We start from the raw sequence: 22,326 nt of genomic DNA, 5'->3' as shown, positions 1-22,326 counted from the left end.
TGGAACCTTCAAGTTGCTGGCATGGCCACGCTACCAACCGAGCTATACCATACCTACATAAGAGGTTTAATATACTCGAAAAATGTTGGTCTTACTTAAAAATGCTCACATTTAGTTGTATTCAGTGTTAAAAAAAAATGGCTCTCATGGAAATACATTTTAAAATATTTGGCTTTCATGGCTCTCTCAGCCAAAAAGGTTCCCGACCCCTGGTCTATATACGTAAATAAACTTAGATTATTTGAATTATTTGACTTGTTCAGTTCATCCATCCATCCTTTTTTTACCGCTTATTCTCTCTGGGGTCGCAGGGGGCGCTGGTGCCTATCTCAGCTACAATCGGGCGGAAGGCGGGATACACCCTGGACAAGTCGCCAGCTCATCGCAGTTGTTCAGTTTCAGTCTATTTCGAACATGCATACAATGCAATGCATCACACAAGTCCAGTTGTTTCATTACAGCACGTCCGAAAAGGAGTAGAAAGAAGCAGAGTTTATTTTAATCCGACCCGTTTTCATACAATAGCAATTTTATCCCATTTCCTTGTTCTCTCTAACAGAACAGTGAACAAATAAATTATAAATAAATAATATACCATAGTATGCATACAAACACTCGGTTATAGATTAGTTGATCTTGTGATTTTGAAGATAAACTTGTTTCAACACACACAATAAAAGCAATTTAGTGACGGTCCCTTTGAGAGAGGCACTTGTCCTGTGAGCTCCCCGCAATATGACTGTGCAGTGCGGCCACACGGGGGGTGAACAGCCGCTGTCCCTCCGGAGGTGGATATCCAACCAATACAAGGTGTTCCCACCTTCTTTTGCACGAACAAGGGAGGAACGCGTCTTTTAAACACATCGACCATAATAATGATGATTAAAAAAATATTGTTAAATGACATTTTAAATGAAAGGCGTTACGTTCCGCTGGCGTAGTTAATGTATGTAAACATGACGTAGCAGGAAGTGGTTCAGATTTGCTGCAGCGTGATTGGCCGCGCCAGTCACGTGATTGCTTCCTATTGTCCAGCAGCAGGGCGTTACCGTCGCTGGGCTGTGTTGCCAGATCACCCGGTTCTTGTCTGCCTTCCGACCCGGGATGAAGAGCGTGAGTCGGGGCTCAGAACTCCGCGGACTGACCGCTGGATATTTGTTTGGAAAGGAGACTCTAGTGACGCAGATGGATGGATGAATGACGGAGCGGGTCGCCGAGGTCCAGCATGTCCAAGACGAAGCCGTGCGAGGCGGTCAGGGTGGTGACCAGATGCCGGCCCCTCAGCAGCAAGGAGGAGGCTGCGAACTCCCAATCCATCCTGGAGCTGGATGACAAACTGGGCCAGATCAGCATCAGGAACCCCAAGGCTCCACCCGACGAGCCCGTCAAAGTCTTCACCTTCGACTCGGTCTTCGGACGGGAGTCCAGGCAGAGCGACATCTACGACGACGCCGTGAGACCTGTCGTGGACGCCGTGCTCCGCGGCTTCAACGGCACCGTCCTGGCTTACGGCCAAACCGGGACAGGTAAGACCCACACCATGCAAGGCGTGCCGGGGGACCCCGACATGAGGGGCGTCATCCCCAACTCCTTCCACCACATCTTCACGCACATCTCCAGGACGCAGAGGCAGAAGTACTTGGTCCGGTCCTCCTACTTGGAGATCTACCAGGAGGAGATCCGAGACCTCCTGCGCAAGGACAACAACCGCAAGTTGGAGCTGAAGGAGAGCCCGGACTGCGGGGTCTACGTCAAGGACTTGTCGACGGTGGTCACCAAGAACGCCGCGGAGATCCAGCACGTCATGAACCTGGGAGACCAGTCCCGGTCGGTGGGCTTCACCTACATGAACGAACGCAGCTCGCGTTCCCACGCCATCTTCGTGGTCACCGTGGAGTGCAGCCAGGAAGGGCCGGACGGCGCGGATCACATCCGGGTGGGGAAGCTCAACATGGTGGACCTGGCCGGGAGCGAACGCCAAAGCAAGACCGGCGCCAAAGGCGAGCGGCTGAAGGAGGCCACCAAAATCAACCTGTCGCTCTCCGCCCTGGGGAACGTCATCTCGGCGCTGGCGGACGGGAAGGGCGGCCATGTCCCCTACCGGGACTCCAAGCTCACCCGCCTGCTGCAGGACTCGCTGGGCGGCAACGCCAAGACCGTCATGATCGCCACCGTGGGGCCCTCGCACCGGAACCACCACGAGTCCCTGGCCACCCTCAGGTACGCCAACCGGGCCAAGAACATCAAGAACAAGCCTCGGGTCAACGAGGACCCCGAGGCCGCCCTGCTCAGGGACTTCCAGCGGGAGATCGCCCGCCTGAAGGCGCAGCTGGAGGAGCGGGGCACGCTGGCCCGGGAGAGGAGGAGCAGGAGGCGGGAGAGCAAGAGACTCAGCCGGGGCCTGGACGGGGACCACGCCGTCGTCTTCAGGGAGAAGGACGCCGAGGACCGCGGTGTGGAGAAGAGGATGAGCGTGGACGACGGCCAGTGGGACCGGGAGGCGGTGGAGAAGATCATGGAGAAGTACACGGTAGCAGCCGCCATTTTCAACAAATCTTTATTCTCTAATAGCAACCAATCAAAATAACTTTTTTGGAGATAAATACATAATTAATGTTTTTTTAATACTTAATACAAGTATTCTATGTTATCATGCTAACATTTTATGCTAGTGTTTTATCCATCCATTTTCTACCGCTTATTCCCTTTTGGGGTCGCTGGCGCCTATCTCAGCTACAATCGGGCGGAAGGCGGCGTACACCCTGGACAAGTCGCCACCTCGTCGCTAGTGTTTTAGCAAATTTTTGAACCTAAAAAAATATGGATTTTGATACTTGGCATCAACTAGTCCAGGGGTCTCAAACACACGGGCCACGTTATTTTGCAGCCCCCACCTTAATATGAAAGTTTAATGTTATGCAGCCCGCAAGTTTTATGTGAATGCCGCTCGACAGCATTGTGTGCGGAGCTGAAGGAATCTACCAATCACTGTGGTGTATGGCTTTCGGGGGCCGAACATTGATATCACTTGCATGATGCAAGCAGAGAAAGATTTTTGCCGCTTTTCCACTAGACCCGCATGCGCTCTTCCTCCCTCGAGCTCCCTCCCCACAGCGCTGCTGTAAACAGTCCGGGCCGAGGAGTCGAAAGGTCCCAGTAGCTTCCGAAGCACTCCGCCGAAGGACCGAGCGACAATACAAAACTGGACCCCAGCGTTGATACTCCGACGCTGGGCGAATCGGACGTGTAACACGTTAGTCGTGATGTTAGCCCGTTCGGGGCTAACTGTAAACTCCACGGCGAGCCCCCCACCCTCAAAACCCCCTCCCGTTGGCTCTAGACAGAGACGATGTTTGCTATTTGGGTCCAAAATGGCTCTTTCAACATTCTGGATTGCCTACCCCTGCTTAGTGGAAAAGCAGGAAGTAAGTGAAAGCGACAAAAACGTTATCATGGAGTCGAGGGTTTTTCTTAAGTGCCTGGCTGCAGTCACACCGCGACACCTGTCCGTCAGTAATTACAGTCCCCGATAACCTGGACCAATTCAAACTATTTGATGTTTTAAAATTGTGTAATTTACATTGCCGTACGTTACTTTTGATTTTATTTTGTGTTGAAAATATAAATAAAGACATTTAAAACATTTTTTTTAAGAATTTTTTTTTTGTTGCGGCCCAGTCTCACCAAGACTTGGCATCCGGTGGCCCCCCAGGGAAAATTGAGTTTGAGACTCCTGATCTAGTTTGTTAACTGTTCTTATGTTTACTGTTAGCAATTCAACTAGTTTTATTTGTTAAAACCTAAATATCCTGACTTTTGATACTTGGCGCCATTTTAGATTGTATTTCTGGAATGTCATCATGTTAACATTAACATGATAACGTTAGCATGCTAGCATTTTCTGCTAGTATTTTAGCTCATTTTATTTGTTAACCTAAATATCCTGTCTTTTGGTACTTGGCGCCATTTTAAATTGTATTTTTTGAATGTCATCATGCTAACGTTAGCATGCTAGCATTTTAGCTTATTTGTTAACCTAAATATCCTGTCTTTTGATACTTGGCGCCATTATAAATTAAATGTTTTGAATGTCATCATGCTAACGTTAGCATGCTAGGATTTTAGCTTATTTTATTAGTTAACCTAAATATCCTGTCTTTTGATACTTGCCGCCATTTTAATTTTTATTTTTCAAATGTCATCATGCTTACGTTAGTATGCTAGCATTTTATGAGACTATTTTAGCTCATTATATTCGTTAACCTAAATATCCTGTCTTTTGATACTTGGCGCCATTTTAAATTGTATTTTTCGAATGTCATCATGCTAACGTTAGCATGCTAGCATTTTAGCTTATTTTATTTGTTAACCTAAATATCCTGTCTTTTGATACTTGGCGACATTTTAAATTGTATTTTTCGACTGTCATCATGCTAACGTTAGCATGTTAGCATTTTAGCTTATTTTATTTGTTAACCTAAATATCCTGTCTTTTGATACTTGGCGCCATTATAAATTACATTTTTCGAATGTCATCAAGCTAACGTTAGTATGCTAGCATTTTATGGTACTATTTTGGCTCATTATATTAGTTAACCTAAATATCCTGTCTTTTGATACTTGGCGCCATTTTAAATTGTATTTTTCGAATGTCATCATGCTAACGTTAGCATGCTAGCATTTTAGCTTATTTTATTTGTTAACCTAAATATCCTGTCTTTTGATACTTGGCGCCATTTTAAATTACATTTTTCGAATGTCATCATGCTAACGTTAGCATGCTAGCATTTTAGCTTATTTTATTAGTTAACCTAAATATCCTGTCTTTTGATACTTGCCGCCATTTTAATTTTTATTTTTCAAATATGCTTAAGTTAGTATGCTAGCATTTTATGGGACTATTTTAGCTCATTATATTCGTTAACCTAAATATCCTGTATTTTGATACTTGGCGCCATTTTAAATTTAATTTTTCAAATGTCATCATGCTAATGTTAGCATGCTAGCATTTTATGCTAGTATTTTAGCTCATTTTATTCGTTAACCTAAATATCCTGTCGTTTGATACTTGGCGCCATTTTAAATTTTATTTCCCTAATGTCATCATGCTAACATTAGCATGCTAGCATTTTAGCTTATTTAATTTGTTAACCTAAATATCCTGTCTTTTGATACTTTGATACTTGGCGCCATTTTAAATTAAATTTTTTGAATGTCATCATGCTAACGTTAGTATGCTAGCATTTTATGGTACTATTTTAGCTCATTATATTCGTTAATCTAAATATCTTGTCTTTTGATACTTGGCGCCATTTTAAATTTTATTTTTCGAATGTCATGTTAACGTTAGCATGCTAGCACTTTAGCTTATTTTATTTGTTAAACTAAATATCCTGTCTTTTGATACTTGGCGCCATTTTAAATCTTATTTTTCGAATGTCATCATGCTAACGTTAGCATGCTAGCATTTTATGCTAGTATTTTAGCTCATTTTATTCGTTAACCTAAATATCCTGTCTTTTGATACTTGGCGCCATTTTAAATTTTATTTCCCTAATGTCATCATGCTAACGTTAGCATGCTAGCATTTTATGCTAGTATTTTAGCTCATTTTATTCGTTAACCTAAATATCCTGTCTTTTGATACTTGGTGCCGTTTTAGATTTTATTTCCCGAATGTCATCATGCTAACGTTAGCATGATAGCATTTTTGCTAATTTTAGGTGTTTTTTTATACTTCTCGCCATATCGTGAGAGGTGTAGTGACTTTTCTCCCGCTTGCAGGCCATGGAGAGCAAACTTCTGGAGGGCGGCAAGACCATCATTGATCACACCAACGAGCAGCAGAAGTTGCTGGAACAAAGGAGGCAGGAGATTGCTGAACAGGTGACAGGAAGCACATTGCCGGCGTGGTGTGGCCATGACGGTTTGTGTGTGTATTTTTGTGCGTGCACAGATCCGTGGCGAGCGGGAGATGCAGCAGCAGATGATGCTGCAAGACGAGGAGACCTCAGAGATGAGGGAGACCTTCTCCTCCCTGCAGCAGGAGGTGGAGCAGAAGACCAAGAAGCTGAGGAGGGTGAGATATTTTGCAGCATGGAAGTGACATCCAAGGCTCTCAAACTCCTGTTTATTGTTTTTGTGTATATTTTTGTATTTGACATGCTAACATTACATTTTAACATGCTGGGTTAGCACCACTAGCACAACAACGTGAGCTAAATGCTAATATTACATTTTAAACTTCATGCTGGGATGGCAACATTAGCATAGGTATGTGAGCTAATTGCTAACATTACATTTTAGCATGCCAAGTTAGCAACACTAGCACAGCTATGTGAGCTACATGCTAACATTACATTTCAAGCATCATGCTAAGTTAGCAACATTAGCATAGTTATGTGAGGTACATGCTAACATCACATTTTAACATGATGCTAGGTGAGCAACATTAGCATAGCTATGTGAACGACAAGCTCACATTACATTTTAATGTCATGCTAGATTAGCAACATTAGCATAGCTATGTGCGCTGCATGCTAACATTACATTAAAGCATGCCAAGTTAGTAGCACGCCCTGCGATGAGGTGGCGACTTGTCCAGGGTGTACCCCGCCTTCCGCCCGATTGTAGCTGAGATAGGCGCCAGCGCCCCCCGCGACCCCAAAAGGGAATAAGCGGTAGTAAAATGGATGGATGGAAGTTAGTAGCACTAGCATAGCTATTTGAGCTAAATGCTAACAGTACATTTTAAACATCATGCTAGGTTAACAACACCAGCATATCTATATGATCTACATGCTAACATTACATTTTAGCATGCCAAGTTAGCAGCACTAGCATAGCTACGTGAGCTAAATGCTGATATTACATTTTAAACATCATGGTAGGTTAGCAACACTAGCATAGCTATGGGAGCGACATGCTAACATCACATTTTAACATGCCAATTTAGCAGCACTAGCATAATAATCTGAGATAAATGCTAACATTACCTTTTAAATATCATGCTAGGTTAGCAACACCAATATAGCTATGTGAGCTAAATGCTAATATTACATTTTAAACATCATGCTAGTTTAGCCACAGTAGCATAACTATGTGAGCTACATGCTAACATCACATTTTAACATCATGCTAGATTAGCAACATCAGTATAGCTATGTGAGGAACAAGCTAACATTAAATTTTAACATCATGCGAGATTAGCAAAATTAGCATATGTATGTGAGCTACATGCTAACATTAAATGTTAACATGCCAAGTTAGCAACACTGGCATAGCTATGTGAGATACATGCTAACATTACATTTTAACATCATGCTGGATTAGCAACATCAGTATAGCTATGTGAGGAACAAGCTAACATTAAATATCAACATCTTGCGAGATTAGCAACATTAGCATAAGTATGTGAGCTACATGCTAACATTAAATTTTAACATGCCAAGTTAGCAACACTGGCATAGCTATGGGAGCGACATGCTAACATTACATTTTAACATGCCAAGTTAGCAACACTAGCATAGCGACGTGAGCTAAATGCTAATATTACATTTTAAACATCATGCTAGGTTAGCAACATTAGCAAACTATGTGAGCTACATGCTAACATTACATTTTAACATCATGTTAGGTTAGCAACATTAGCATAGCTATGTGAGCTACATGCTAACATTACATTTTAACATCATTCTAGGTTAGCAACATTAGCATAACTATGTGAGCTACATGCTAAAATTACATTTAACATCATGCTAGGTTAGCAACACTAGCATAGATATGTGAGCTACATGCTAACATTACATTTTAACATGTCAAGTTAGCAACACTAGCATAGCTATGTGAGCTGAATGCTAATATTATATTTTAAACATCATGCTAGGTTAGCAACATTAGCATAGCTATGTGAGCAACATGCTAACGCTACATGCTAACCTCATGCTGTGGTATGATGTCACACCCCCTGGTGGTGCTCAGCTGTACGCCAAGCTGCAGCTGGTGTGGGCGGAGACGCGTGACGTGGTGGAGGAGCACGTGACCACCAGACAAGAACTGGAACAGACCCAGAACCAGCTCACGCGGGAACTCAAGTACAAGTCAGTTTCTGCGCTCGTGTTATGACGATTGCCTTCACGAGTCGATAACATTTTTTTCCGGCTCGCTTCAGATCTCTCCTGATCGAAAACTTCGTCCCACCGGAGGAGAAGAAGAAGATGGTGAGCAGACTGAGCTTCGATGCAGAGGAGGACCAATGGAGACTGAAGTCCGTGGTCCCCTCAGACAGGTCAGTTTCTAGAAGGACCTGTGGCCACAACATTAGGTACACCTTTAAAGGCCTACTGAAATGAGATTTTCTTACTTAAAGGGGGATAGCAGGCTGATCATTTCGCCATATTAACATATTTTTGCTGAAAGGATTTAGTAGAGAACATCGATGATAAAGTTTGCAACTTTTGGTCGCTAATAAAAAAAGCCTTGCCTGTACCGGAAGTAGCAGACGATGTGCGCGTGACGTCACGGGTTGTGGAGCTCCTCACATCTGAACATTGTTTACAATCATGGCCACCAGCAGCTAGAGCGATTCGGCCCGAGAAAGCGACGATTTCCCCATTAAAGGCCTACTGAAATGAGATTTTCTTACTTAAAGGGGGATCATTTCGCCATATTGACATATTTTTGCAGAAAGGATTTAGTTGAGAACATCGATGATAAAGTTTGCAACTTTTGGTCGCTAATAAAAAAAGCCTTGCCTGTACCGGAAGTAGCAGACGATGTGCGCGTGACGTCACGGGTTGTGGAGCTCCTCACGTCCTTACATTGTTTACAATCATGGCCACCAGCAGCTAGAGCGATTCGGCCTGAGAAAGCGACAATTTCCCCATTAAAGGCCTACTGAAATGAGATTTTCTTACTTAAAGGGCGATAGCAGGTTGATCATTTTGCCATATTGCCATATTTTTGCTAAAAGGATTTAGTAAAGAACATCGATGATAAAGTTCGCAACTTGTGGTCGCTAATAAAAAAGCCTTGCCTGTACCGGAAGTAGCAGACTATGTGCGCGTGACGTCACGGGTTGTGGAGCTCCTTACATCCTCACATTGTTTACAATCATGGCCACCAGCAGCTAGAGCGATTCGGCCCGAGAAAGCGACAATTTCCCCATTAAAGGCCTACTGAAATTAGATTTTCTTACTTAAAGGGGGATAGCAGGTTGATCATTTCGCGAAATTGACATATTTTTGCTGAAAGGATTTTAGTTGAGAACATCGATGATAAAGTTCTCAACTTTTGGTCGCTAATAAAAAAAAGCCTTGCCTGTAGCAGACGATGTGCGCGTGACATCACGGGTTGTGGAGCTCCTCACATCCTTACATTGTTTATAATCATGGCCACCACCAGCTAGAGCGATTCGACCCGAGTAAGCAACGATTTCCCCATTAAAGACCTACTGAAAGCCACTATTACCGACCACGCAGTCTGATAGTTTATACATCAATGATGAAATATTAACATTGCAACACATGCCAATACGGCCGCTTTAGTTTACTAAATTGCAATTTTAAATTTCGCGCGGAAGTATCCTGTTGAAAACGTGACGTCATGGATTGTATCGGACATTTTGATCCCAGCTACAAGTCATCTGCTTTAATCCAAAATTACACAGTATTCTGGACATCTGTCTTGCTGAATGTTTTGCAATTTGTTCAATGAATAATGGAGACGTCAAAGAAGAAAGCCGTAGGTGGGAAGCGGTGTATTGCGGCCGCCTTTAGCAACACAAACACAGCCGGTGTTTCATTGTTTACATTCCCGAAAGATGACAGTGAAGTTTTACTATGGAACAGAGCGGTCAAGCGAACATGGTTCCCTACCAGCAGGTTTCGGTGTGAAAATGGTGGTGTAGCGGTAAAGTCCTATACTATTACTGCTACTGGTTGCCGAATATAAATGAAGCTAGGTGGCGACTTGTCCAGGGTGTACCCCGCCTTCCGCCCGATTGTAGCTGAGATAGGCGACAGCGCCCCCCGCGACCCCGAAAGGGAATAAGCGGTAGAAAATGGATGGATGGATGGATAGTTCAGACGTGTGCAGCCGGCTAATAATTGATGTCCAAAATTGTGTCCGTGTTTAACAAAAATATTTAATTTCATAAAGTCACATTTATATAACACACTTTGTACAAAAAACAAAAAATACACGGGAGCAAACAAACACAGTCAAAAACTGTTGCGCTTCACCTGAGACAGGCACTTGGCCATGGAGCCGACCCCTTTAGTGACGTCATCAATTTGACAAACAGAAAGTGTATTTTGGCTCTAACAAGTGGTATTAAGTCGGCTCTTACCGTAGTTATGAGCGGAGAGCTCGCGTCGTTCCTCCTGCAGCTGCGGACTCCCTTGCCTCGTCCCACCGGCCGCCCCCGACTGTAGGATTCTTACAGGAGTGGGGAAAAAAAGAATCTCAGTCCGGCTGAGAAACGTGGCTTCCCTCGGTCACCACACGCTTGGCCACGCCCTTCCGACTTTCAGGTACGACCATATAATCTCACTAAGACACTAGTAACACAATAAGCAGATAAGGGATTATCCAGAATTATCCTAGTAAATGTGTCTAATAACATCTGAATCGCTCCCACTGCCTTCGCCTTTTTTTTCTCTCTTCTAGTTCTTCACTCTAACTTTCCTCATCCACAAATCTTTCATCCTCGCTCAAATTAATGGGGAAATGGTCGCTTTCTCGGTCCGAATCACTCTAGCTGCTGGTGGCCATGATTGTAAACAATGCTCAGATGTGAGGAGCTCCAAAACCTGTGACGTCACGCGCACATCGTCTGCTACTTCCGGTACAGGCAAGGCTTTTTTATTAGCGACCAAAAGTTGCAAACTTTATCATCGATGTTCTCTACTATATCTTTTCAGCAAAAATATGGCAATATGGCGAAATGATCAAGTATGACACATAGAATGGACCTGCTGTCCTTTTTTGCTGCTTCAACACAGAAAACGGTAAAGTGAAATAACTAAGTTGTTAACTGTAGGTCTCTCAGACACGCCACAAAATAAGCTAACGGTACGCTAAAAGCTAATTAGCCTTCACCTCAAGGGCTGCAAGCAAGCTGAGCTGTCGCTTATATTTCTAGAACGTCAACGGGCTCACGGTGATGTTACTAGTAATTGATGCGGAGGTGTTTATTATAATTTGGGGAGAGTCCGCTGGATTACGCTGACCTGCTGAATACCTTTCTGCTAACCGACATGCTAACGTTACATTTTGACATCAGGCTACGTTAGCAACAGTAGCATAGATATGTGCGCACAGGCTAACTTTACGTTTGAACATCATTCTGGGTAAGCAACATTAGCATAGCTGTGTGAGCGACATGCTAAGATTAGATTTTAACATGCAAGGTTAGCAACAGTAGCCCAACTATGTGAGCGACATGCTAATGTTACAATTTCCCACCACGCTAGGTAAGCAACAGTAGCATAGATATGTGAGCTATTTCCTAACATTACATTTCAACATCATGCTAGGTTAGCAACATTAGCTTAGCTTTGAAATCTACATGCTAACATTACATTTTAACATCATGCTAGGTTAGCAACATTAGCTTGGCTTTGAAATATACATGCTAACATTACATTTCAACATCATGCTAGGTTAGCAACAGTAGCATAGATATGTGAGCTACATGCTAACATTACATTTCAACATCATGCTAGCTTAGCAGCATTAGCCTAGCTTTGAAATATACATGCTAACATTACATTTTAACATCATGCTTGGTTAGCAACAGCAGCATAGATATGTGAGCTACATGCTAACATTAGATTTTAACATTATGCTAGATTAGCAACAGTACCATAGATATGGGAGCTACATGCTAACATTACATTTCAACATCATGCTAAGTTAGCACCAGTAGCATAGCTCTGTGAGTGACATGCTAACAATACATTTTAACATCATGCCAGGTTAGCAACAGTAGCACAACAATGTAATCTACATGCTTACAATGAATTTCAACATCAATAGTAGGTTAGCAACATTAGCCTAGCTTTGAAATCTACATGCTAACATTACATTTTAACTTCATACTAGATTAGCAACAGCAGCATAGATATGTGAGCTACATACTAACCTTACGTTTGAACATCATTCTGGGTTAGCAACATTAGCTTAGCTATGCAAGCAACATGCTAACATTACATTTTCACACCATGCTAGGTTAGCAACAGTAGCATAGCTATGTGAGCTACATGCTAACCTTACGTTTGAACATCATTCTGGGTGTGCAACATTAGCATAGCTATGTGAGCAACATGCTAACATTAGATTTTAACATTATGCTATGTTGACAACATTAGCATTGCCATGTGAGCGAACATGCTAACATTACATTTCAACATCATGCTAAGTTAGCAACAGTAGCATAGATATGTGAGCTACATGCTAACATTACATTTCAACATCATGCTAGGTTAGCAACAGTAGCATAGATATGTGAGCTACATGCTAACATCATGCTAAGTTAGCAACATTAGCCTAGCTTTGAAATCTACATGCTAACATTACATTTTAACATCATGCTAGATTAGCAACAGCAGCATAGATATGTGAGCTACATACTAACCTTACGTTTGAACATCATTCTGGGTTAGCAACATTAGCATAGCTATGTGAGCGACATGCTAACATTAGATTTTCACACCATGCTAGGTTAGCAACAGTAGCATAGCTATGTGAGCTACATGCTAACCTTACGTTTGAACATCATTCTGGGTTAGCAACATTAGCCTAGCTATGTGAGCGACATGCTAACATTAGATTTTAACATCATGCTAGGTTAGCAACAGTAGCACAACTATGTGAACGACATGCTAATGTTACAATTTCCCTCCACGCTAGGTTAGCAACTGTAGCATAGATTTGTGAGCTACATACTAACCTTACGTTTGAACATCATTCTGGGTGAGCAACATTAGCATAGCTATGTGAGCGACATGCTAACATTAGATTTTCACAGCATGCTAGGTTAGCAACAGTAGCATAACTATGTGAGCTACATGCTAACCTTACGTTTGAACATCATTCTGGGTAAGCAACATTAGCATAGCTATGTGAGCGACATGCTAACAATAGATTTTAACATTATTCCAGGTTAACAACAGTAGCACAACTATGTAAGCTACATGCTAACAATGAATTTTAACATCATGCTAGGTTAGCAACATTAGCTTAGCTTTGAAATATACATGCTAACATTACATTTCAACATCATGCTAGGTTAGCAACCGTAGCATAGGTATATGAGCTACATGCTAACATTACATTTGAACATCATTCTGGGTTAGCAACATTAGCCTAGCTATGTGAGAGACATGCTAACGTTACATTTTCACACCACACCATGCTAAGTTAGCAACAGTAGCATAGCTAGATGAGCTACATGCTAACCTTACGTTTGAACATCAGTCTGGGTTAGCAACATTAGCATAGCTATGTGAGCGACATGCTAACATTAGATTTTAACATTATGCTATGTTGACAACATTAGCATTGCCATGTGAGCTAACATGCTAACATTACATTTCAACATCATGCTAAGTTAGCACAAGTAGCATAGATATGTGAGCTACGTGCTAACCTTACGTTTGAACATCATTCTGGGTGAGCAACATTAACATAGCTATGTGAGCAACATGCTAACATTAGATTTTAACATTATGCTATGTTGACATTAGCATTGCCATTTGAGCGAACATGCTAACATTACATTTCAACATCATGCTAAGTTAGCAACAGTAGCATAGATATGTGAGCTACATGCTAACATTACATTTCAACATCATGCTAGGTTAGCAACAGTAGCATAGATATGTGAGCTACATGCTAACATCATGGTAGGTTAGCAACATTAGCCTAGCTTTGAAATCTACATGCTAACATTACATTTTAACATCATGCTAGCTTAGCAACAGCAGCATAGATATGTGAGCTACATGCTAACCTTACGTTTGAACATCATTCTGGGTTAGCAACATTAGCATAGCTATGTGAGCGACATGCTAACATTAGATTTTCACACCATGCTAGGTTAGCAACAATAGCATAGCTATGTGAGCTACATGCTAACCTTACGTTTGAAAATCATGCTAGGTTAGCAACATTAGCATAGCTATGTGAGCTACAGGCTAAAATTACATTTCAACATCATGCTAGGTTAGCAACAGTAGCACAACTATGTGAACGACATGCTAATGTTACAATTTCCCTCCACGCTAGGTTAGCAACAGTAGCATAGATTTGTCAGCTACATGCTAACGTTACGTTTGAACATCATTCTGGGTAAGCAACATTAGCATAGCTATGTGAGCGACATGCTAACAATAGATTTTAACATTATTCCAGGTTAACAACAGTAGCACAACTATGTAAGCTACATGCTAACAATGAATTTTAATATCATGCTAGGTTAGCAACATTAGCTTAGCTTTGAAATATACATGCTAACATTACATTTCAACATCATGCTAGGTTAGCAACCGTAGCATAGGTATTTGAGCTACATGCTAACATTACATTTGAACATCATTCTGGGTTAGCAACATTAGCCTAGCTATGTGAGAGACATGCTTACGTTACATTTTCACACCACACCATGCTAAGTTAGCAACAGTAGCATAGCTAGATGAGCTACATGCTAACCTTACGTTTGAACATCATTCTGGGTGAGCAACATTAGCATAGCTGTGTGAGCGACATGCTAACATTAGATTTTAACATTATGCTATGTTGACATCATTAACATTGCCATGTGAGCGAACATGCTAACATTACATTCCAACATCATGCTAAGTTAGCACCATTAGCATAGATATGTGAGCTACATGCTACCCTTACGTTTGAACATCATTCTGGGTTAGCAACATTAGCCTAGCTATGTGAGCGACATGCTAACATTAGATTTTAACATTATGCTACATTAGCAACATTAGCCTAGCTATGTGAGCGACATGCTAACATTAGATTTTAACATTATGCTACATTAGCAACAGTAGCATAGCTATGTGAGCTACATGCTGGCTGTGGGCAACCTCTCACAGTCCTTTTTAATCCTGTCCCTAGTCTTCACGCGAGCACGCCCACTCGGCTGAAGAAGAGGCCTCTCTCCGCCGTGGGATACAAGCGGCCAATCAGCCAGTACGCGCAGGTGGCCGTTGCCACGGCAACCGGGGCCCCATCCAGATACCAGGTGAGCAGCAACAGGAACACGAAGACCGCAAAATGCTTGACGTCACGTGGTCTGTGATCCAGGCCGAGAACATCATGTTGCTGGAACTGGACTTGTCTACGCCCGCCTTCTTCTCCCTGAACCTCAACGGCTCTCACCTGGAGAGGGTCTTCTCCCCCAGGCTCCTGCCAGACCCCGCCATGGACCTGGACCTGGTCGCCATGCGAGACCGGACCCGGTCGTCAGCGCGGGTCAGGAAGTCCCAATCCTGGTGAGTTGTGGAGGTGCAGCACCACCTGCTGGATTGTTCTGGTCGTTACATCGTTTTATGTTAAAGTAAACACACACACACACACACACACACACACACACACACACACTAGGTGTGGCGAAATGATTCTTTGCATTGGACCCATCCCCCCTGGGAGGTGAGGGGAGCAGTGAGCAGCAGCAGTGTCCACGCCCGGGAATCATTTTTGGTGATTTAACCCCCAATTCCAAGCCTTGATTACGTCATTTTATACTGGAGGTGAACATCATTTAGAGAACAAAAGTTGGAATATTTCCCATTGTAAAGCGGCTTTTACATTTATTTAATAAAAGATTAAAAAAAAAAAAAGTCAAAGCGCTTTTAAGGAAAAGCCAAATTTTGCAAGTATTAATATTAAAGTCACATTACAATTGTATGAATATATTAATATTAAAAGAACAAATGTTTTGAGAATGTTTGAACTAAAATCATCATTTTGGGGGAGAAAAGTCAGAATTGTTTAAAAAATGTTTTTAAATGAGAATAAAATAGATTTTCTTTTAATAATAAATACAATATATATTTTATTGTTTAAAAAAAATTAAAGTCACATTATAATTTTATGAATTGAGAATATTTTTTTTTATATATATGTATATATATAATAAATACAATATGTAGTTTATATTTTATTGTTTAAAAAAACCTTGGATTAAAGTCACATTATAATTACATTAATATTAAAAGAACAAATGTTTTGAGAATGTTTGCACTAAAATCATCAATTTTGGGGACAAAAGTCAGAATTGTTTAAAAAAAAAAAAAATTCTAAATGAGAATAAAATTGATTTTTTTTTTTATAATAAATTAAATATGTATTTTATTGTTTAAAAAAAAATTAAAGTCCATCCATCCATCCATTTTCTACCGCTTATTCCCTTTCGGGGTCGCGGGGGGCGCTGGCGCCTATCTCAGCTACAATCGGGCGGAAGGCAGGGTACACCCTGGACAAGTCAAATCACATTATAATTGTATGAATTGAAAATATTTTATATATATATATATATATATATATCTGCGATGAGATGGCGACTTGTCCAGGGTGTACCCCGCCTTCCGCCCGATTGTAGCTGAGATAGGCGCCAGAGCCCCCCGCGACCCCGAAACGGAATAAGCGGTAGAAAATGGATGGATGGATGGATATATATATATAATATATATATATATATATATATATATATATATATATATATATATATATATATATATATATATAATAAATACAATATGTAGTTTATATGTTATTGTTTTAAAAAACTTTGGATTTAAGTCACATTATAATTGTATGAATATTTTAATATTAAAAGAACAAATGTTTTAAGAATGTATGAACTAAAATCATAATTTTTGGGGAGAAAAGTCAGAATTGTTTAAAAAAAAAAATTCAAAATGACAATAAAATTGCTTTTTTTTTAATAATAAATCAAATATATATTTTATTGCTTCAAAAAAATAAAGTCACAATTTTATGAATTGACAATATTTTTTTTATATATATATGTATATATATAATAAATACAATATGTAGTATATATTTTATTGTTTTGAAAAAAACCTTGGATTTAAGTCACATTATAATTGTATGAATATATTAATATTAAAACAACAAATGTTTTGAGAATGTATGCACTAAAATCATTTTTGGAGTGCAAAGGCAAAATTGTTAAAATATTTTTTAAATAAAAGTCCAATTACTTTTAAGGAAAAGCCTAATTTTGGAAGTAAAAATGTCATAATTTTATAAGAATATATCTCAATAACAAAACTTTACTATTACTAAAGTCATCATTTTTGGGGAGAAAAGTCAGAATTGTTTAAAAAAAAATTTTTAAATTTGAATAAAATAGAAATATTACAAAAAAAGATAAAATGTAATACATAGTGTATATTTGTATTGTTTAAAAAAAAGAATCGGATTAAAGTCACATATATTAACATTAAAATAACAAATGTTTTGAGAATGTATGCACTAAAGTCATCATTTTTGGAGAGAAAATTAAAAATTATTCAAACCATTTTTAAATAAAAGTCAAATGACTTTTAAGGAAAAACCTAATTTTGCAAGAAAAAATGCATAATTTAATGAGAATATATCTCAATAACAACATTTTTTACCATTACTAAGGTCATCATTTTTGGAGAGAAAAGTCAGAATTGTTAAAAAATTTTTTAGATGGCAATAAAATTGAAAAAATTATTGTTATAATAGATATAATATTTTATTGTTTTAAAAAAACAATCAGATTAAAGTCACATTATAATTGTGTGAATATATTAACATTAAAACAGCAAATGTTTTGAGAATGTATGCACTAAAATTATTTTTTGGAGAGAAAAGTCAAAATTGTTGACATTTTTTGAATGAGAATAAAATAGAAAAAAATATTTATATGTATATTTCATTGTTTTGAAAAAAATAATCGGATTAAAGCCACATTATAATTGTATGAATATATTAACATTAAAACAACAAATGTTTTGAGAATGTATGCGCTAAAATTATTTTTTGAGAGAAAAGTCCGAATTTTTGACATTTGAGTGAGAATAAAATTGAAAAAAATGTTTTATAATAAATATATATTTTATTGTTTTGAAAAAATCATCGGATTAAAGTCACATTATAATTGTATGAATATATTAACATTAAAACAACAAATGTTTTGAGAATGTATGCACTAAAATAATAATTTTTGGAGAGAGAAGTCAGATTTTTTTACTTTTTTTGAATGAGAATAAAATATAATTAAAAAAATATATATATATATATAATTTATATTGTTTTTAAAAAATTATCGAAGTAAAGTCACATTATAATTGTGTGAATATATTAAGATTAAAACAAATGTTTTGAGAATGTATGTACTAAAATCATCATTTTTGGAGAGAAGTCAAAATTGTTTAAAAAATGTTTTAAATGAGAATATAATTGAAAAAAATCCATTATATAATAATAAATAGAAACTTCAAGTCATTGTTTTCAGGAAAAGCCAGAAATGTCTTAATTTGATAAGAATATATTGAACAAATATGTTTAAATGGATTTAAATGTTGCAATATTTAACTAAATTAATGTCCAAATATTTTGAAGAAGCCAAATTTGACCTGAAAAATGTCATTTTATGAGAATATAGTCCAAATAAATTGTATAAATATGTTCATATCACAATAAGATAATACTAGCTCTATTAAAATGGCGGAGAGGTATTTTTTGTTTTATTGTTTTAAAACAAAACATCTTATTAAAGTCACATTATAATTGTATGAATATATTAACATTAAAACAACAAATGTTTTGAGAATGTATGCACTAAAAAATCATTTTTGGAGAGAGAAGTCAGATATTTTGACATTTTTTGAATGAGAATAAAATAGATTTTTTTTTTAATAATAAATATAATATATATAATTTATATTTTATTATTTAAAAAAAATATCGAAGTAAAGTCACATTAGAATTGTGTGAATATATTAACATTAAAACAACAAATGTTTTGACAATATATGCACAAAAATTATTTTTTTGAGAGAAAAGTCAAAATTTTTGACATTTTTGGAATGAGAATAAAATAGAAAAAAATATTTATAATATGATATATATTTCATTGTTTTGAAAAAAATAATCGGATTAAAGTCACATTATAATTGTATGAATATATTAACATTAAAACAACAAATGTTTTGAGAATGAATGCACTAAAATTATTTTTTGACAGAAAAGTCCGAGTTTTTGACATTTGAGTGAGAATAAAATTGAAAAAAATGTTTTATAATAAACATATATTTTATTGTTTGGAAAAAATCATCGGATTAAAGTAACATTATAATTGTATGAATATATTAATATTAAAACAACAAATGTTTGGAGAATGTATGCACTAAAATCATTTTTGGAGTGCAAAGTCAAAGTTGTTAAAACATTTTTTAAATAAAAGTCAAATTACTTTTAAGGAAAAGCCTAATTTTGGAAGTAAAAATGTCATAATTTAATGAGAATATATCTCAATAACAAAACTTTACTATTACTAAAGTCATCATTTATGGGGAGAAAAGTCAGAATTGTTTAAAAAAAAATGTTTTAAATGAGAATAAAATATATATATATATTTTTAAAAATAAATATAATATATATAGTGTATATTGTTTTAAGAAAATCATCTTATTAAAGTCACATTATAATTGTATGAATATATTAACATTAAAACAACAAATGTTTTGAGAATGTATGCACTAAAATCATCATTTTTGGAGCGAAAAGACAGATTTTTTGACATTTTTTTTTTAGTGAGAATAGACAACAAAAGTAAACGACGTGTATTTTCCTCCCGTCAGGTACCAAGCTCCACAAGCAGCTTGTCTTTCCCCCTCCTGGTCCTCCAGCACCCTCACCTCGTCCCCCAGTCCCCGACCAAGACCCTTCTCAGCCGTCCATCTCCCAGCCGAGGCCTCGCCCCCCACTGAGTGGCCCCTGGGTGGCCCCCGCGTGGCCCCTGCTGCGCCTGCAGAAGCACATCAGCAACAAAACAAAGCAGCCGCCTAGATGAGTTTGCCTTTTTTGTCTTGTGCTGCTTCAACAAAAAGCCGAGGTCAGCAAGAAGCACAGCTTCTCTTTTCCTTTTGGGAGCGTCTAGTCCAGGTGTGTCCAAACTTTCACCCCCGAAGGTCGCACAATGGAAAGTGAAAGCATTTCAAAACCAGTACATTTATTTTTACCTTTAAGTTTGGTCATAAAAATGTCAAAAATAAGTCCAATTTATTTTTTTAACATTTTCTTTAACGTCTAAATCTCTAGATCCACTTCAGGTCTGTCCATATAATTTATTCCCCCTTTTTTTTATTTTATTTTTTAATGTTTTATGCCCTTTTCATCCAAACCCAGCAAAAACACAAAATGTACATTTTTTTCCCCCTCAAAAAAATATTTTCAAGTGGAATATTTAATGTAAAGTAATTGGAACTATGAATGTCAATAATTCATAACATTGATTTTAATTAATTAATTCATTTTTTAAACATGATCCAAAAAGCGCCCCACTTAAAAAAGTTTTACAAATAAGTCATACGTGTTTATTTTTTTTTTTTGCATTTTTCGTCAAATTAAACTTAGTTCTTCTATATATTTCAAAGTGAAATATTTGATGTGAAATAATTGAAGCCATAAATAGGTCAATAATTCATAATTGATTTTAATTCATTATTTTTGGAGCAAGTTTTTAAAAAAAAAATCAAAAATGAGCCCCACTCAAAAAAGTTTAACAAGTAATTGATATGTTTTTTAGTTTATTTTATGCATTTTAGTTTTTTTATGGCAATAACACAACATATGCACTACTTCCTCCATAATATATTTCAAAGTGTAATTTTGACATGACATAATTGGAGCTGTGAATATGTCAATAATTCGTAACATTGATTTAATTCATTACTAGTTTTTGAGCAAATTAAAAAAAAAAAAAAATCTAAAAGTTTTCCAAATAAATTATACATTTTATTTAAATTTTTTGCATTTTTCATCAAATAAAACTTAGTTCTTTTATGACCAAAAAATACTTCAAAAATATTTCAAAGTGAAATAGGTAATAATAATTCATAACGTTGATGTTAATTCATTACAATTTTTGGGGAAAATGAAAGAAAAAAAATCTTTAAAGTTTTACGAATAAGTTATACATTGTATTTCTTTATTTTTTTGCATTTTTTGTCAAATAAAACTTTGTTATTTTATGACAAAAAAATACTTAAATTATTTCAAAGTGTAATGTTTGATGTGAAGTAATTCATGACACTGATTTAAATTCATTATTTTTTGAGCAAGTTTTTTAAAATATTTTATTTTATTTATGCATTTTTCATCAAATAAAACTTAGTTTTTTTTAATGGCAAAAACACAAAATATGCACCATTTCCCCCATAAAATATGTTGAGGTGTCATAATTGACATGAAGTCATTAGAGCCATGAATATGTCAATAATTCATAACAATAATTATTTTTATTTTTTTTAGCAAGCTTTTAAAAAGTCAATAATGAGCCACACTCAAAAGAGTTTTACAAATAATTGATATTTTTCTTTTTTATTTCATGCATGTTTATCAAATAAAAAATGTTTTTTAATGGCAAAAACACAAAATATGCACTATTTCCCCCATAAAATATTTCAAAGTGTAATATTTGACATGAAGTAATTGGAGCTGTGAATATGTCAATAATTCATAACATTGATTTTAATTCATTACTATTTTTTTTTTTTAATTAAAAAAAAAATCTAAAAGTTTTCCAAATAAATTATACATTTTATTTTTATTTTTTTTGCATTTTTCATGAAATAAAACTTAGTTCTTTTATGACAAAAAAATACTTCAAAAATATTTCAAAGTGAAATATTTGATGTGAAATAATTGGAGCCGTGAACAGGTAATAACAATAATTCATAACATTAATTTTAATTCATTACTATTTTTTGAGCAAATAAAAAAACAATCTAAAATGTTTTACAAATAAATTATACTTTTTTTTTTTGTGGACATTTTTCCTCAAATAAAACTTAGTTCTTTTATGACAACAAATACTTAAATTATTTCAAAGTGTAATATTTGATATGAAGTAATTGGAGCTGTGAATATGTCAATAATTCATTAAGTTTTTCTGAGCAAATTAAAAAAAAAGTCTAAAGTTTGACAAATAAGTTATACATTTTATTTCTTTTTTTTGTGCATTTTTTGTCAAATAAAAATTTGTTTTTTATGGCAAAAAATACTTCAAAAAATTTCAGAGTGAAATAT

At 37.0% G+C, this 22,326-nt stretch overlaps 1 protein-coding gene across 1 annotated transcript; it reads left to right on the top strand.

Annotated features, from left to right (window-relative positions):
* Window positions 1–942: 942 nt before the first annotated feature.
* On the top strand, window positions 943–21,785 carry LOC133550141 (kinesin-like protein KIF3B). The gene is made up of 8 exons (XM_061896237.1): window positions 943–2,530; window positions 5,785–5,886; window positions 5,957–6,079; window positions 7,981–8,099; window positions 8,171–8,287; window positions 15,133–15,259; window positions 15,322–15,509; window positions 19,878–21,785. The coding sequence occupies exons 1-8, from the start codon at window positions 1,226–1,228 to the stop codon at window positions 20,083–20,085; spliced, it is 2,289 nt and encodes a 762-aa protein (XP_061752221.1). The 5' UTR covers window positions 943–1,225; the 3' UTR covers window positions 20,086–21,785.
* The last annotated feature ends 541 nt before the right edge of the window (window positions 21,786–22,326 follow it).

This window comes from Nerophis ophidion, linkage group LG03, assembly GCF_033978795.1.
Source record: "Nerophis ophidion isolate RoL-2023_Sa linkage group LG03, RoL_Noph_v1.0, whole genome shotgun sequence".
NCBI lineage: Eukaryota > Metazoa > Chordata > Actinopteri > Syngnathiformes > Syngnathidae > Nerophis > Nerophis ophidion.
Note: the sequence above shows the minus strand (reverse complement) of the source record. Positions and strands in the feature narration are given on the sequence as shown.

Excerpts from the sequence above, each read along its gene's own strand:
- LOC133550141 (XM_061896237.1), top strand. The coding sequence starts at position 1,226 with ATGTCCAAGACGAAGCCGTGCGAGGCGGTCAGGGTGGTGACCAGATGC. Across the intron at positions 6,080-7,980 it reads AGACCAAGAAGCTGAGGAGG|CTGTACGCCAAGCTGCAGCT; the intron begins GTGAGATATTTT and ends GGTGGTGCTCAG. Across the intron at positions 15,260-15,321 it reads GGGCCCCATCCAGATACCAG|GCCGAGAACATCATGTTGCT; the intron begins GTGAGCAGCAAC and ends TCTGTGATCCAG.